General features: G+C 48.7%; 1 protein-coding gene and 1 long non-coding RNA gene across 5 annotated transcripts; one reads left to right on the plus strand and one right to left on the minus strand.

The window, feature by feature from the left end:
- Window positions 1–221: 221 nt before the first annotated feature.
- Window positions 222–7166, minus strand: SPRY2 (sprouty RTK signaling antagonist 2). 4 transcript variants are annotated; one of them, XM_082220637.1, is made up of 2 exons: window positions 6505–7166; window positions 222–2047 (listed from the first exon to the last, which is right to left on the minus strand). In XM_082220637.1, the coding sequence occupies exon 2, from the start codon at window positions 1994–1996 to the stop codon at window positions 1061–1063; it is 936 nt and encodes a 311-aa protein (XP_082076763.1). In that variant the 5' UTR covers window positions 1997–2047; window positions 6505–7166; the 3' UTR covers window positions 222–1060. The 4 variants fall into 4 exon arrangements, with proteins under 4 accessions (XP_082076763.1, XP_082076764.1, XP_082076766.1 ...); XM_082220638.1 differs by lacking the exon at window positions 6505–7166 and adding an exon at window positions 6168–6331; XM_082220640.1 differs by lacking the exon at window positions 6505–7166 and adding an exon at window positions 4289–4629.
- A 311-nt stretch (window positions 7167–7477) lies between these two features.
- LOC309531275 lies at window positions 7478–13322 on the plus strand. The gene is made up of 2 exons (XR_014219188.1): window positions 7478–7663; window positions 12464–13322. It is a non-coding gene; the product is annotated as an uncharacterized lncRNA (long non-coding RNA).
- The last annotated feature ends 3971 nt before the right edge of the window (window positions 13323–17293 follow it).

The following is a 17293-nucleotide window of genomic DNA, read 5'->3' on the forward strand; positions in this document are numbered from 1 at the left end:
GGCCGAGTTTGCCTATGCCTGCATTACTTCCACTAGCTCTGCATTTCCGTCTACAATCATATAAGGATTCCATGTCTTAGCAAACAACAGCCTTCAGAAGAGATCTCAACTTATTTTATAGTTTCATTATTCATTTTTGCATTCAGAAATGCCTTCCTTTCATAAGAGACGGTTCAGTTCCAAAGGACCGGAGGAAGGGGAAAAAACGACAAGCAGCCCAGTTTAATTTCAAACGTTAATATATTTTCTATTTTATAGGGAACATATGTATCTTTCACCCCTTATTTGCAGCAACTGTGGCATCCTCATAAAAAGGGGTGAAATTTGTAAGATGCCTCTTAAAATAAATATTTCTTTTTTATAAAATAATAAAACTTCAAATAAATATTCTTTACACTAAACAATATGTTGAAAAAAAATTAGAAAATAAAGACTGAATTTTACTGTAACTGTACAATATACATGAAATCCAAAAAAAAGTGGGTGGGGGGAATCAGAGTCTTGCAAATGAAGGGCTTCCTTAAGGCAAAATACAATCTAAAACATACTGATTGATTCACATTCTTTTGAATGTACAACATATTAGTATAATATTTTGTGACCTGTGCCATGTCTTCTATGACACTCGTGTTTTCACAGTTGAAAATATCCTATATACAAAAATATAGCACATCTCTGGCAGAAAATAATCGGGAGCAGGTTGAAATAGTTTCCTAATTTACAAATGTACTATTCATTTTTTTTGGGGGGGGGGAACCCACACATGTACAACACGACAGATTGCCTAGGAGTGTCTCAAGTTGCGTTAGCTTATGCAATAGTCGGGTCCCGCGGAGCATCTCTCCCTTCATCTCTCCATTAGGTGGACTAGAACAAGCAGGTATCCGTTAAGTTGCCCCATGCAAACACACAAGAGGAAGAGCAGGTCACTGCAAACCTCAGGGCGCACCTCCCCATCCTCCTAAGACACAGTGCCACAATTATAGCTCGTTTAGTTGGCTGCATATGATGTTAAAAAGGAATAATCCGTATTATTTCGCCGTACTCCCGAGGAGCGATGCTATGTCAGCTTCTCGAAGTTCCTGGGGGGGACGTTGGGCACTTTGCAGCAAACAGTGTTGGAGTGCTTACAGCGGCAGCCGGGCCTGTTCACCTGGTCGTAACAGCCCTGGCACAACTTAAGGCAACCCTTGGCCGGCAGGTAACACCACAGGCATGGCAGAACGAGGGACACGACGCCCATGGTGGACCACCGAGTGCAGCAATGGGACTGGCTACAAGAACAAGGGTTATCGGCGCAGTTGTCTTCGTCGTCGTTGGAGCAGTGGTAGAAAAGGCCTTTGACGCAGCAGACGCAAGTCCCATAATCGACCACGTTCTGGGCCGAGCAAAGACACTGTTTGTCACAGATCCAACAGGAGGGAAGAGTTCGCGGGTAAGTACACTCCTTGCACTTGCATTTCCCACAGTCCTCACACCTGTAGGCATGAAGGTGCAGATCTTCCTTGCTAGGGGGCTTGAGTTCACTGGACTTCAGCTCGGACTTGGGCTGCACTCGGACTATCCCGTCCGCAACGGTCCCCAAAGAAGACCCCAGAAGTCTCTGTTCTGATGAGTTACTACTCGTACTGGTCCGGGTACTGGCCCGTGAGCCGGTGCTGGCCATGCTAATGGAACGGGACAGTGGTAACCGGGAAGATACATGGACCTGGGGATGTTGGACCCTGCTAAGGTGATCAGTCAATCCATTGGCCCTTTCGCTCTTGTGCTGGAGAGGCAGACGTGGCGCTGGCTTCACCCCAGGCCGCGGAGCCACCGTAGGTGGTTCAGTGTATTCGTTTGTATTTCGGATGGCCTTGATCTGGTCCAAGGACAAGACGTGAACCTGTTGCGCCAGGACATCTCTTAGGTCAGGTTCTCCATACTGCCTCCCGCTGTCCTGCTGACTCTGTAGCAAAGGCTGTGACCCACTGCCATTCTGAGCTCTCGTCTCCATCAGTACCCTGAAGAGTGATCACTCCAGGAAGCTTAGAACACATCTGAAATCCTGCGGGCAAAGGAAGAGAGGATTAGGGTTTTGTTGCTACATTGCCTGGTGTATTGGTGTATTTGCAAAATCCCTCAATATGACACACTTCACAGCAGCTAGTCCCTGAAAGCAAAGGCACCAAGCCTTCATGATGGAAGAAGACTTGGGGACAACCAATTCAGTGGAAATAAGCAATCTCTTTTATGATTTCAAGGCAAAGGCAAGGAACCTGTGGCCCTACAGATACTGTTGGGTTTCCAACTCTTGTCAGCCCCAGAGACTATGGTTAGGGATAATGAGAGTTGTAGTTCAGCAATGCCTGGAAGTCCACAGGTATCTTCATCCCTGTTTTAAGTGATCAGAGGCTTTGTTTTCCAGCATGGTCCTCCCTTGAAGAGAATGGATCTTCTTTGCAGAAGAGATGCTACCAACCTACCTCTAGAGAGCATTTTTAAATCCAGTTTTAAAATTTGATCTTATTTATTTTTTAAAAAGAGAAAGGTAGTTGTTTTCTACATTTTACAGGGTTCTGCTTTTTAATTAAGGATCGGCAAAGACCTCTTCTTCTGGAAACCCAAGGAAACCTGCATCTTAGTCACTTCTTGACGTTCATTATAGGACAAATTCACACACTACATAGTACAAGCTTGTACACTTGACAGAAAGAGCCAAAGAGTCAATTCTGGCAACTCTGACAAATGTACCCGTTCTTTGCATATGTTTGCAACCACACTGCAGTTTTCATATTTAGGTGTATACCTAAAAAAGGGAGAAGCCTGCGATGAGTCCTTACATGTCCCTGCCTGAATCTCTCTCTGTGGATCTAGATACCTTAGGTGTCTGAAACTCTTGACAAATCCTCTCAGATCACAGATTGTAACACACTTTTGCAGTCAAAAACCAGAGTGTCAGAAGTCAGTGCACCCAAGTTCACTGTGGTCCGCTCCTCATTAAATACATACAGGACTGCAGGCTTAAGCCATAGGAAGAGGTGGGACTTCCTCTGTATGTAGCAGACTTTAAACAAGCAAAACAGAACTTTCCAATGACAGAGTGGTAATTTTTCTATCCTGTGCAAGCCTAGCAAATACGTCCTCTTTCCACACTGAGCTTAAACATGTTGCAAAAAAGAAGAAGGAAAAATGTGTTTTTCTGCAACGACACTGCGAAAAGCGTAAAGTAGCAACAACGTTTCTGAAGCTGGTCTTAAGTGCAGGCCAAAAAGCATATACAAAGTACCTCTCTGCAGAACTTTTAATATTTGTCTACAACTTTGCATTCCTAAGCCCCAGCACCTGAAGCTTACAATGCTGAGCACTGTAAGGGTTTTCATTGTGCATTCATAACACCCAGAGATAATCCATCCACTTCCTGGGCACTGCCAGGGAAAAAAAAAGTGGTTTGGCTTACAATACACAAATATCCTGCGTGCAATCTGCAAGCCACATGGTTCCAGGAACAGCCTATGACAATATTGCTTCAACTTGAACAGCACTACCTGAACCACCATTACTTACAATGGAATCTTGATAAAGTACAGACAGAGAGCGACAGGACTGCCAACTAGAAAACAGCTGGGCTAAATACCTCTCTCTCACAAATGAACAGGATCCAGTTTGCAAAAAAAAAGTCTGAGGAGCAGTTGTTCAACAAAAGGAGAATTCTCTTGGTCACATTACAGTGACACTACAACCTGGTGCATACATGGAAATAAGTTCCACTGAATTCAGTGTGAAACTTACTTTTAAGTTAAAGAGAAGTATAGGAACTGGCTGCTTACACAACTGGAATCCGCAGGGCTCGTTTCTGACTAAACATGCATCAGATCAGTGAAAGCCTATGCATATACTTGCAAGTAAGCACTATTAAACTCCGTGGGACTTACTTCTAAGGAGTACTTAAAATTATGGCTTGGATTTGTCGGCACATAAAAACCACCCAATAATCTGCAGTAATTACAGGGTGAAAATCAAGGTATAGTCCTCTCTATTGCAATGACCTCATAGCAACTCCTCCCCCCCCCTTAAAACCCCCAAAAGTACTACTAAATTTAGGTGGCTGTGCAAGATACTACAAACTTTAGGTGAAGACTGCAACCCCGTGCAGTCTTATCTCTCTGGAAGGAATTCCCACTGAATTCCAAGTAAGCAGCGCCGGCTGAAAAATCTGTCCACAATCCACACGTCGGGAAAGATCTGTCTCACGTTTTCCTCCCGCACTGCCTCCCTGCCCGCCCGCCCGCCAGCCAGGGAGCATCACCTCCTTCCTTCCTTATTACAGGCTTCTTCCTTTCATACATAAAACAATCCGCCTAGCAGGTCCCAGGAACCTGCTCATTTTCCTCTAGGCTGCCCTGATACTTTGTTCAAAGGAACCTCCCTGAAAGGCAGACAACCTGGAGATCAACAGGAGACAAGCAGGGCGGGGGGTGGAGAGGAGGGTGAAGAGAGACGGAGACTTGTACTGTAATAAGATTGCCTTATCAGGAGAGCCTGGCAGGATCTTTCCTTCCTCCTCCCAGCAGGAGATGGGGAAGGGCTCTTTCCTGCTTCAGTTATGTAAAGTGACTTACCTATCTGCTCCGTCCTGAGCACCTTCGAGGCACCTGCTCACACAATCCCTCCCCTCCCTCTCCCCCCACCCAAATGCCATCAAATCCCACCAGCTCCAGCTTCCAAGAAGTCAGGTCTGGCAGGAAGTCTGCCCCCAAGGGAGCGCCTGCTGGGCATTTGTCCGATTTGCGTAAATTTCAAGCAAATCCCCATCTCATGAATGACAAAGCAGGACTCTCAACTCTTCCTCCCCCCATCACAAACAGCCTCTGGAATTTTATTGCCCGGAGGGAAACGCATTCCCCTGTCGACAGATCCAGCTACACTATCAACAAAGTCCCCTCACCCCCAGCCACGAAACACCCTACTTTCTAACAAATGCAACAATTGCTGAAGTCTTATTTTAAAATCCTCTGTGCCAGGATTTGTGGTGTTGTACGTATGTGCCAACTGTCCCACGGATTTTAAAAAGCCAAAGTCCATTCACTAGCAAAGGGAGAAATGCGAAGTAAATCAGGGGTGCGGGTGGGGGCGGCTTTTGAATAAAGGATGAAGAATTTATATAGTGCACAGCCACCCTTTTCTTCCATGCAAAAGCTGCTGTCTCTCATAGTTTAGCACCCACAAGCTTTCCATTTTATTTTTTAAAAAATAATATTTAGGGTGCTTTATCTCAGGGGAGTTTAGAACACCCTCTTCGTCTTTGCACCTCCCCATATGAATGCCTCCGTCCCCTATTTAGGGCTGAGTCTATGTAGCAGGCATTGGGGTGGGGCAAATTAAGTCTTAAGAAAGAAAAAAGAAACATGACCAGCCATTTCCAAAAGTAGCAATCTTCTGCATATTCCACCCCCCTCCAAAAAAAAAGGCCCGGGGCGGTAGGGAGGGGGAAGAGAAAGAAGGTAGAGCAGATGTCAAAAAAGAAAAAAAATGCACTTCAGAAGACAATCCGGTTAAGTGGGAGATTCTACCCATCCCTCCCACTGGCAACAAAAAACCAGATTTACACTTAAAGACGTTCGCTCACTTCCGAATTGCACATTCCAAGTGCACAAGTTTGAAAAGAGGGCGGCTAAAGTACGAGGTGAGCTTGGATCTAAGAAGCTGCAGAGCAACTGGAGTTGGGGAGGAAGGAGTTGCGAAAAAGAAAAAAAATACCCAAGTTTTTGTTTGTTTCGTTTTTACCCTGTCCTGCAACTCAGCCTTTTTGACAGGCTCTCTTTGCAAGCAACGGAGCTGCTGAACTGTTCCGAACTCGGACGCACGTTTCCGAAGCTGGGCACCGCGGCGTGCCGCGCACAAACCGAGGGGAAGGCGCTGCCGCCAGAACTTCTCTGCAGAAATAGCTTCACTTCCAACAACCTGAGGGGAGATTTCCGCCCTTTCAAAACAACGCTCGCCCCCAATGGCGCGAGGCGAGGGGTTTCCTCTCTTGCAGAGTCATCCGCGAGGCGCAAGGACGCGCCAGGAATCCTTCAAAGCGCGAAGGAACTCCGCGATCTGTTCCCACCCGAGAAATCTCAACCCCCAAACAACACACGCAGGCACACTTTTCCAAGGCAATCTCCTCGAACACACACACACACCATTTTGCAGTCTCTTTGCCTTGCACAAGAGAAAAGAAACACCCCTCGCAGGACTTCTACCAAGGGAATCGGCCTGAAATTTGCATTTGTCTCCTTGCAAACAAGTCACTTTAAAACGCACACGCGCACACACATATATAGAAGCAGAAGCTTGCTTTGCAATGAACCCTCCTCTTCCTCCTCCTCCTCTCTCCCCTCCTCACAACCCCTTCTCCTCTCCACCCCGCTCCCTGGATTTTCTTCTTCCTGAGGTTGACGAGTAAAACGCAACCCCGAAGCCAAACGAAAATAAAAGGAGGGGGAGAACAGAAGCGGCTCTTCTGTTCCAGAAACTCACTTCGAGTCCAGGTTGCGAGCGAGAATCATTGAAACGAGCAAAAAAGAAAGGAAAAAGCAGACAATCCACGGCAAAGTTGCTTTCTCCCCCTGCCTCCTTCTGTCTTCTCCGCAGGGACGGCTGATAATAAATAGCAAAGAAAACAAACCACAAATGTGTGCGTGTGTGTGTGTGTGCCTAAAAGGTCCCTTTTTCCAGACGGGGCGAGGGTTTCTCTTTTTCTCTCTTCCCTCTTTTCCTTCGCAATCACACACGTTGATTTCCTTGTCGCTGTTGCTTCTCTCTGTCTTTTTTTCTCAATGAACAAGAGGCCGATTCGTCAATCCCAAGTCACTTTCGCTTAATACATCATACACAGGGGGAGGGCGAGCCCAGGCGAGCGACATAAAGTAAGTAAGTGGCTCCTGGCGAGAACGAGGAGAAAACAGAGTAAAATCCCAAGGTTGCCGCGGACCAGGAGTTGTTGTTTTCGCTCTCTTCTTCCAGCTTGGGCGTCCCGATCGGTTGCAATCTGTATTGATTTCGCTTTGTAAATTTTTGTGTGTTGGGGGGGGGGGTGCGCGCGCTAAGGGCTTGTTGCTTCTTTTAAGTGGTTGGCGAGCTCTCTTCCCGTCTTCTTCTGGGCAAATGTGTGTTGTACGTGAGCGCGTGCGTTTTCTTCCCAAGGCAGCTTTTGCTGGTTGCAAACTGGGAGGAGGAGGAGGGGCAGGAGGAGGAGGAGAGCAAGGTCTTCCCCCCTTCTTCCCCCCCTTTTTTTCTTTTTTGGGGGGAGGGAGGGAGGGAAAAGTCAGCGGGGCTCGAGAGCCGCAGTTGCTGCTGCCTGTGGCGCGTTTGCAGGAAGGCAGGTTGGAGATCCGTCCTTGCAGCGCTCCAGCGTTTTTCCGCCCTCTCTCCTCCACCTCCTCCTCCCTCCTTCCCTCCCCCTCTCTCTCCCCCCTCTCTTTTTCTTCTTTCCGGAGGAGGCAGGGTGATCTCTCCGCAAAAGCAGCAGTAAATGGCGTCATGTGGATCTGAGGAGGAACAGAGCAGTTGTTGTCCCAGAGGATATATCGTATCCGGTCCTGCCTCATTGGCTCGCCCGGGCTTACATTCACTTACCCTCCCAACCTCTCCGCCTGCCAGCGCTTGGGAGCTAGCCTTTAGCAGAGCGCGCCAGGAGGTATTCAAAAGGGCAACACCAGCTTGGGGAGGGACGGAGAGAGGAGAGGAGCCCATTCGCCGATCCAACGGCTTTTCTTTCTTTCTTTCCTCTTTCTTTCTTTCGTTCCTTTTCCTTTCTCTCTCTCTCTCTCCCCTCCTCGATTCCCCCCCCCCCGTTTTTTGTTATACGCGGATGGGGCTAAGTCTAGGCACACACACACACACCGAAAACTGCAGGGGATCGGGGTATTATTTCCACAATAATTTCCGCTCTCGGTGCAAGCTGGAAGGAGGGAGGGGACTGTGACCCGAATGCGTTTTAAACGTCGCCGGTGACATTTTGGACAAAGAGAAATGATCGACGGGGATTCGAGCGCCCTCTCTCCCCCCCGCACTCCTTCCTTCCCTCCCTCCCACGCACGCTTACTCGGAAGTAAGTCGCATTCCGCGCTGATCCAATGCCTGTTCCACGGGCTTTAGGGAGATGGCCTCTTCCAAGAAAGATTGTGTCAGATTTGTGGGCGGTTTTCTTTCCCACCCCCGTGTCGGAATTTACAGCCGTTTACTCTAGAGTAGGCTCTTCTTATTTCCTCCCCCCTCCAAGGTTCAGACAGTCCCTTGGCTGTTCCGAGATGTGTCTCTCTTGCTTAGCAGGTTTTCTGCGGGCTGTGTTTCTGTCGATTGCTCCGGGGACTACTCGTGAGCAAATGTTACCGGGAAGTGCAATTCCAGAAGGTCTCTTCAAGGCTGAAATCCCAAAGTGCAAAAGAGTTGTTTTACTCGGGAGTGGCTCTGGGTAGTAGGAGCCCTGTAAATTTGTAAAGGGAGATTCTAGGAAGGCTGCGGTCCTTTTCCACGCTGTAACCTGGGCATCAATCTCGTTGAATTGGATGGGATTTACTACTTAAGGTAACATGAACAGGATCGGACGGCGCGACTCTGGAACCATTCACTTGGCTGTCCCTTAGGATCTTATCGATATTGCAAATGACAATATTTAGGATCGCAGCTCCAAGGCAGCCACCTCTCATACTGCGTTTACTCGCGAGTAGACACCCCCTCCAAAACAAACACACACATACACAACCCCCAATGCTTTCCTTTTCCCTTAAATAATAATGAAAAGTGAGTCGCTCGCAATCTTCGGCCAACTTACTCTCAAAGTAGACGTGACAAAAGTCAACAAGGCTGACCCAAAAGAACACGTGTTTGAGAATTGCATCATTAATGTTAGACGTCCTGCCCCGCTCCCACCCATCCCCTCCTTTGAGAAAGAAGGTAATCCAATCACCTAGCAGATTTTAGAGGGCGCTGTGTTTGTAAGAAGGGGAGGACACATTGTTCGGTGGATTAACACAATTGATACGCTGTGTACAAGTGTTAGCTCCCAGCCCGAGTCGCCCTCCCCCACGTTAGTGTACGTGAGGAGCGGAACACGGCGTGCCTGAAACAGGCCGGCTCCCACTGTTCTTTGCATCGCTTTCTCTACCAACTCTTTCTCTCTTCCCTCCCTCCCCCCGCGCCCCTTCAGTTAAAAATGGGATTAGCGAGATGCTCCTTCCGGAGCATTCAGACTGCGGCGTGCAACCATTTGGGCTGAAATCCTTGCACGCTCATGGGACGCCTTAAAAAAGTTACACATGATCCAGGAAAGAAAAGAGAAAGTGAGCGCGGGTAAGAATGTAGCGCTGAGAAAACGGGAAATAGGCTTCAAAACCTTGTTGAGCCCGGTTGCCCTGAGTTTACACGTGGAAGATGGCCCCTTTTGGTGCTTGTGGTGAAGCAGAATAATAGCGTGGGAAGGGACCCTGTGAATCATTTAGTCCAGCCCCCTGGAATGCAGGGATCTGCAGCTGTCCCATATGGGGATGGAACTTGCAGCCTTGATATTATCAGCGTCAGTTGGATACCCAACTGAGCTTTCCCGGCAGACCAAGTAAAAAAAGCCCTTTTCAACTCAAAGGGACTTGCTGTTGTGTGAACAGTGTCCTGGATTGGGGCATGGGTGGATTCCTTGCATGGGTGGATTTGAGAAAACTTACTTCAGAGTGGGTGGACGCGGGTGGCGCTGTGGGTTAAAGCCTCAGCGCCTAGGGCTTGCCGATCGAAAGGTCGGCGGTTCGAATCCCCGCGGCGGGGTGCGCTCCCGCTGCTCGGTCCCAGCGCCTGCCAACCTAGCAGTTCGAAGGTAAACGGCGTTCCGTGTGCTGCGCTGGCTCGCCAGATGCAGCTTTGTCACGCTGGCCACGTGACCCAGAAGTGTCTCCAGACAGCGCTGGCCCCTGGCCTATAGATGTGAGATGGGCGCACAAACCCCAGAGTCTGTCAAGACTGGCCCGTTCGGGCAGGGGTACCTTTACCTTTACCTTTTACTTCAGAGTAAGTGTACTTAGAATTGGTTTATCTGCCCCAGTTTCAGGAATATTTTAGGGGTGCAGCCTGCAAATGAAATACAAGCTGATTCATTCTTGATATGGGTGAAAGAATCTGGTGGGTGGTAGGACTAGAATAGTGCCATTGGCATTGGAGAAACTGGAATCCATTGCTTCGTTGAATGTCACCAGGGATCCATTCATTATTTTCAAAATTATCATTATTTTTAAAAATGATGCGAAGACATCTACGATGATGGTCCTCTGGATAAATTCTGCCAGGAACTTTGACCACTGGTGGCATTTATCTTGGGGTAGTTCAATTGATTGTACCATTGCCGTGGGTAGGAGAAGGAAAGGAACAAACTGGCAACATTATTCAGAAAGCAAAGCCACTTCCGGGCCTGCCCCAGGAGGTGGGGTTGCGGGCATCACGCCCTTCCCCACGTGAGCAGGGGAATCCCATCCGGCCACGCCTCCCGGCCAGCCAATCGGCTGGCTGGAGGGGGCATGGCTTGCCCTATTTAGGGCCGGAACGGAGGGGGCTCGCCCTCTCTTCTCCGGCTAGCCCCACGTTTCCCCACCCTCCCTCCCTTTAGTTGGGCTTTAGGTAGGTCTGACTTTGCTATGGGCTTCGGCCTGTCGCCGCAAGGGGCATGGTAGGAATTTTTCCCAATTGGCAATTTCCAGCCTTTTGGTTTTTCGCCTACCTCGTAGCAACTCGTCACAACTCTTCGGCATTGGCGGTAGGCATTGGTAAGAAGGGGTTAAGAGGATGTGTGGGGGGGGAGGAACGCCATCACCTCCCCCCAGTGAACGAAGGGTGGTCCGTTAAAGGACTCCGGGGGGCGTGGCCCTGTCCGAAGCCTATGGAGGTGTGGGCCAAAGGCACGCCCCAGAGCGGTGACCCGGGGGAGCTCTTAGCCGACGTGCCTCAGCGGGAGACTCCCCCGATCAGTGTTAACCCTTCACCGTGTCTCCAGCAAATGGGCTGGAGCCGGATAGTCGTTAGGACCAATGCCTAAGCCAATGCCTCTCATTCCTGAATTCAATAAAGTTGTGGCCTAATTCGCCCAATTAACCTTAATTATGGTGTCTCGTGTGTTTATTTATCTTGGTGGGGGGCGGGAACTCGCCACGCAATTACGCTTGCTTCCTTAACGTTCAAGACAGTTCAGTGACTGCGAGGGCTACAGCTGTTTAAAAAAACCAACAGACAGCCACAACGCTCACATATTTCCTGGTTCATATTGTCATCCACTTGGGAAAGGTGACGAAATCACTTTAATTCCAAATGCGTTGCTTGTGGGTGACAGCAGTAAACTTTATCTTCCCACAAATCTCACCAGGGCTCCCTGGAAATTTGAAGTGGCAGCCCCCATCCTTGGCTTGTTTACGGTGGAGTAAGTCCCACTTTGCTCAACGGAATTCACACTCATTCACCAAGGCCTAATTTGGCTACAATCCTACCCACATTTCCTAGGGATTAAGTCCCAAGTAAACATGCCCTGGATTGCGCTGTTAAGTGTTTGGAGACTTCTGGAGCAAAAGTGGTTGACTTCCTTCTCTCCAGACTTCCTTCTCCAGATGTTGAACTGCAACTCACATCCTCCATGACTCTTGGCCATGCCGGCTGGGCCTGGAGGTAATTGCAATCCCAGTAACAACTGGAAGACAGTGGTTAGGCTCACTGGTCTATAGTGAGAAGTATGACCACATTCAGTTGATCATCTCAGTATATTAAGTTCATATATTAAGTTCTGCCTGCACACGTAACCCCGTTGCAGTGAGCTGTTATTAAACCAGGAAGTGTGTAATTAACCATAGTTTCTCACTTTGTCTGCCCAAGAAACAGTGGTTAGCTTTGGACACAAAGTCAGGATCTTAAATGTCGCTTTGAAGTTGATTTGAGATCTTGACTTGTTCTGAAGTTGGCGACCATATTTTCCCAGCTCAAATGAGATGAGACAAGAAACTCTGGTGAACGAGAGACTTCCTGGTTCAATTGCAAAAATAAAAGATGCAAGCATATCTTGACTCAATAAGCCGAGATATGATAATCTGATGTGGCTCTCTCTCTGCATAGGCTCCCAGCCAGTCTCACTTTCTACGCGTAATTTAATACTAGGCTTTCGAAATCAACCAGACTTTCCCCATTGGAGCCTATTAGGTAAAGATAATGCAGGTCATTGGCTGTTAGAATATTACCGTGCAACCTGAACCCAAGCTGCTGTCTGGGGAGGCTTTGCAGAGCGGCAGGGCTACTGCCACACCCGCAGCCCTGTCAAGGTGGAAGGTGGGAGGAAAGACAAATAGCAGAGCTGGCACAGAAAATTGGACCCATTGCCATTACATTTGGTGACAATGGAGCCAGTTTGTGACCTTCCAGATCCTGGGCTAGCTCAGCTCCTCCTCGCCCTCTCACAATTTCTGGGTGTTTTTTGCAGGCTGTGGGCATTCGGCTGGCTGTACTTTCACCTGCCCATTTGGCAGGTGGAATGGACAGAGTGACATTGGCATCACTCCTCAGGCAGAAGACAACAGGACCAGGCAGAGGGACACCTATGTCATATCCAACAACTCTTTCACGTTTTTTTTAAAAAAGAAGACAAAGAGTAAACACTCAAGAACACAACATCCATGTTGTGGAGTATGTGCTATTTTGGATGTCGTCCTGTTTCTATTGGCTGGGAGCTAGCCCCATTTAATGCAGTGGGACCTACTTCTGAGTAACACATATAGGAATGGACTGCATGAAATATGCATGATAAAACTCATATAATATGCAAATGTGGAGGAGGGCCAGTGCCCATAGGTTCCATGCAGCATGCATGGCCCTGACACTGAAATTTGTGGGTGCCTGGCCTCTTCATGGGGAATTTTGTGGGTGCACAGGCACCCAGGGCCCCAGGGAGCTGGCACCGATTAGTAGCCCAGCTGCTAGAAATTTGGAGCTAGAGTCAGGTACTTTGCAAATGAGAGCTGGGCTAGTAGGCTAAATAATGAAAAAGTCTCCCTGGAGGTGTTTGTGCAGCCCAGTTCATTCATACTGTTCTTATCCTTACCCTATAGGCTCTGATGCAGAGGACTGTGTAGCAAGCAGATTTTGCAAGTCTCCTATTTTCAGATTCAGCACCCAGCAACATCAGACTCAAAAGACTTTCAAAAGTCCAATGCTGGGTGTGTCAGTATGCATATGTGAACCATTATTTGCAAGTGCAAAGCAAGTAATATAGTGTGTTTGTGTGCGGAACAGCCTTTTAAAACTTAGAATAGGTCAAATTAATGAAAATCTATAAGATTAAAGAGGATATTTCACTTCTATAAAGCATCTATCACACATTACATTAGAAGTTTGGGGTGATCTACCACTGAGTAATAGAGCAGCCTGATTAATGCACTCAAGTTCATTAATTTCAATGGGTCTACTCAGAGTACGACTTGGATCCCTTTAATGACAATTTCTAAATTTTTCATGGTTATTTAATTGGAACATTCTTTTCTAGAGTTATAGACATTCCTGACTTTAAAAAAAACCCCAGCAACTTCCATACAGGTTCCTTCAATCACTTGCTAGAAATCCCTTATTTTAATGACAGTTCATTTGTAAATATATCTGATGATGCAATCCTTTGTGGATGCTCCAGCCCCCTTTGGGGGATGGGGCAGGGGGTACCTGGCTCCAAAGCACTGCAGGTGACAGACATCACATCTTCCAATCATATGGCAGTCTTAGCAGCCCAGAGAGCCAGGTGTACTGTCCCAATGGCAAATCTCTTTTCATTCAGCAATTTTATGAATGGCAAGGGTTTGATGGCTTTGTGCCCGCTAGAGGGAGCAGTGAATTGAGCCGCTTTGTGTGCTGTTAGCAAAGAAATACTTCGGAGCAGGAGAACAGGAGAAAAGATAGGCTTCTCTCCCTGCATATAAAGATACAATTGGCTGAAAGAGCTGCCCATCGCCTTCTCTGTTCAGGAGTGCAATGGGAGGCCATTGATAAGGCTTGAAAACAGAACCCAAGCTTCTAGTCTGGGGGGGTGGGCAGGGAGGAGCAGGGATGGGGTGGGAGCTGAGACAGAGGAAGCACGACTTCTCCTTGTTGTGTAACGCTACTTGGAAGCTGTTTTGCAGCTACTTGTGAATGCAATTTGGGCATTTTGCCAGGCCATTCTAGGCCAAGCAGGTAAGAGCACCTCCTCCACTCATCCTACCGTATTTAACTGGCCTGGGATGCGTTCCACCCAGCTGCCATTCATCTGCTGCAACAGTAACCTCATTTTCTGCCTTTTGTGCTCTAGCAGTTGTATTTGTTGTTGGCAAGGGAGGGGGACATAGTCCTATGGGGAGAAAAGAGGGCAAAGCGGGCCTCCTCCCCAATGATTGAGGCTCCCAAGGGGCTTTTCGATGTAATAATCCCACGGCGTACTTTCAGAGAGGGTGTGCAAAGCTGGTTTTGAACTCGCTGCAAGCAAGGATCTCCTCTGACACAATCATCCCCTTTCTGTAGCTTGGGGGTGGTGGGTGCTAGAGAGGGCTGCCATGGCATTGGGTTCATCCTGTCAAAGGCAGTGGACCTGTTCAGGACCAAGTGGATTGTGAGCCGCATCCTTTGCTATCTTTGCACTTGCTCAGAGGTCGTCTGCCTTTAGATTAGTAGCTGGGGACATGGGTGTAGCCAAGGGGGTGGAGGGGGGAGCTGCCCCCCAAAATCCTCAAATGCTGTTGAAAAGCATTAAAAGTACTCAGTTAACTGAGGTTCTTCCCCCCCCCCGCAGAAGCCTGCCACCCCCCAACAAAAGCCTGCCCCCGTAATGTCCTCATTTTGGGGGATTTTTTTACCTGCGATCTCTTCCAAAAAGCTCAACAAGTTTTTTTTTGGGGGGGGCAACCTGCCAAAAAGAGCTCAACAACTTTTTGCCTCCCCCCCCAAAAAAAAATCCTGGCTATACCCATGGCTGGGGAGTAAATAGGGCCATAGTGACTAAGCCTAGGCGATGTACAGCGGTACCTCGGGTTAAGTACTTAATTCATTCCGGAGGTCCGTACTTAACCTGAAACTGTTCTTAACCTGAAGCACCACTTTAGCTAATGGGGCCTCCCGCTGCTGCTGTGCCGCTGGAGCACGATTTCTGTTCTCATCCTGAATCAAAATTCTTAACCTAAAGCACTATTTCTGGGTTAGCAGAGTCTGTAACCTGAAGCGTATGTAACCTGACGTGTATGTAACCTCAGGTACCACTGTATTGATACATTGCCTGAAATTGGTTTGAAGTGGAAAACGCAAGAGCAATTTCAGAATTTCCAATCAGATTCTGTGTCGCAAAATCCCATTCACAGCCAGCATCGCAAACTTCCATCTGGAGGCCTGATGCTCACCCTTTCCCTCCCTCCACAGCCCAGCCACTGGCCTCAGGAGGGGAACTTGCCTGCCAGCCTTTTGTTCCCCTCTCTGGCCCTGAGAGCACTGGCAGGCTGCCTTCTCCTTCGGTTCCTACTCGCACTGATCCAAACAGTGGTTCATGGTAGCTGCCATGCAAGCATCGAGAAACTATCATTGGGGCAAGCTGGGGCTGGTGGTTCCCAGGAGGCCGGGGCTTTGCAGTGCCATGCCATGTGGTGCCCCAGCTGATGTGCTCTGCCCAGGGCAGCGGCGTGTGCCTGGCCTCACCAGGAAAAGGCAGAAGCTGTGCAAGGTGACACCAATTGTCTCTGTGGCCAGCAACTGCCTTCTTCCTCCCCGTTTGCTTTCTGACATCATAAAATACTGCCCTATCTCAAAGCTTAAGGTAAAGGTAAAGGGACCCCTGACCATTAGGTCCAGTTGTGGCCGACTCTGGGGTTGCAGCGCTCATGTTGCTTTATTGGCTGAGGGAGCCGGCGTGCAGCTTCCGGGTCATGTGTCCAGCATGACTAAGCCGCTTCTGGCGAACCAGAGCAGCGCATGGAAACACCGTTTACCTTCCCTCTGGAGCGGTACCTATTTATCTACTTGCACTTTGATGTGCTTTCAAACTGCTAGGTTGGCAGGAGCAGGGACCGAGCAACGGGAGCTCACCCCGTTGTGGGGAATCGAACTGCTGACCTTCTGATCGGCAAGTTCTAGGCTCTGTGGTTTAACCCACAGCACCACCCGCGTCCCTTCTCAAAGCTTAGCTGGTGATCTATTACATACAGAGCAGAAGAATGGACTAGGTGGCCTGCTATAAGCCCCCAAAGCTAGGATTGTATGTGCCAAGGATCTTTTAAAGATTGCCCCTTCTGTGTGCAGGATTATCGCAAGTAAGGGCTTTTCCTTAGCCTGCATATGGAGTAAGAAAAGTTCCTGCGAAACCACTTAAATTACTATGTCATACCCCTACCATATGTTTAAAACACATGGCTTCCTCCCAAAAACCCTGGGAACTGTAGTTTTCCGCTCGCAAAGCTACATTACTGTATGAACATAATAGTCTACTGGATCAGGCCAATGGCCCATTTAGTCCAGTATCCTGTTCTTACAGTGGCCAACCAAAAGCCAGTGGGAAACCAGGGAGCAGAACACGAGCACATTCCCAGAAAATTCCCAGCACCCTTAACTAGTTCCCAAGGTTCGTCAGGAGAAGACATGTGCTTCAAATATCTCTCTAGCACCACCTGTTCCTGGTATAACACCCCGAGCATGACATCAGCAGCAGCTATGACATCACGGGGGCAAAGAAATTGGAACATACTGTTTCTATTTCATAAATTTATTTTTATCAGACATAAAATCAGAGAGAGAGAGAGAGACTAATTGTGCTGGTCCAAGAGGCGAGGTCTGAGTCCAGGTCGAGGGTGCAGTATGGAGGCAGTCCCGTCAAAGCTGAAGCTGGGTCCAAGGCAGGGAGTCGGGTGAGGTCAGGAGCTCCGGCAGAAAAGTAGGACAGGGTACAGGCAGGAACAGGCTACCAACAATGTTGTTCCCGCAACTTGGGACTGGGGCTGGCTGGCTTTTATCTGCCCCGAGGCATAGGGTGGCCCCAGTCCACAGGTGACTCGCCTCTCCTGGCCTGGAGGCGAGCACTCCTCCTGCGGGAACTTAGTTCCCTCCGCCTTTCTGCGCTGAGCCTCTGCAGCTAAGGAGAGGCTGGAGGGTTACCGGACCCAGAGGCAACCTCAGTTTCCCCTGATGGGACTGAGGATGGAGCACCTGCAGGCATTGGGTCCTGTGTGCCAGTGTGGTGTAGTGGTTAAGAGTGGTAGTCTCGTAATCTGGGAAACCGGGTTTGGGTCTCCGCTCCTCCACATGCAGCTGCTGG

This window comes from Podarcis vaucheri (genome assembly GCF_965113315.1).
Source record: "Podarcis vaucheri genome assembly, chromosome: 4".
Taxonomy (NCBI): domain Eukaryota; kingdom Metazoa; phylum Chordata; class Lepidosauria; order Squamata; family Lacertidae; genus Podarcis; species Podarcis vaucheri.

Bases quoted from the DNA above. Each gene is read 5' to 3' on its own strand.
- SPRY2 (XM_082220637.1), bottom strand. From the start codon at position 1,996: ATGGAGACGAGAGCTCAGAATGGCAGTGGGTCACAGCCTTTGCTACAG.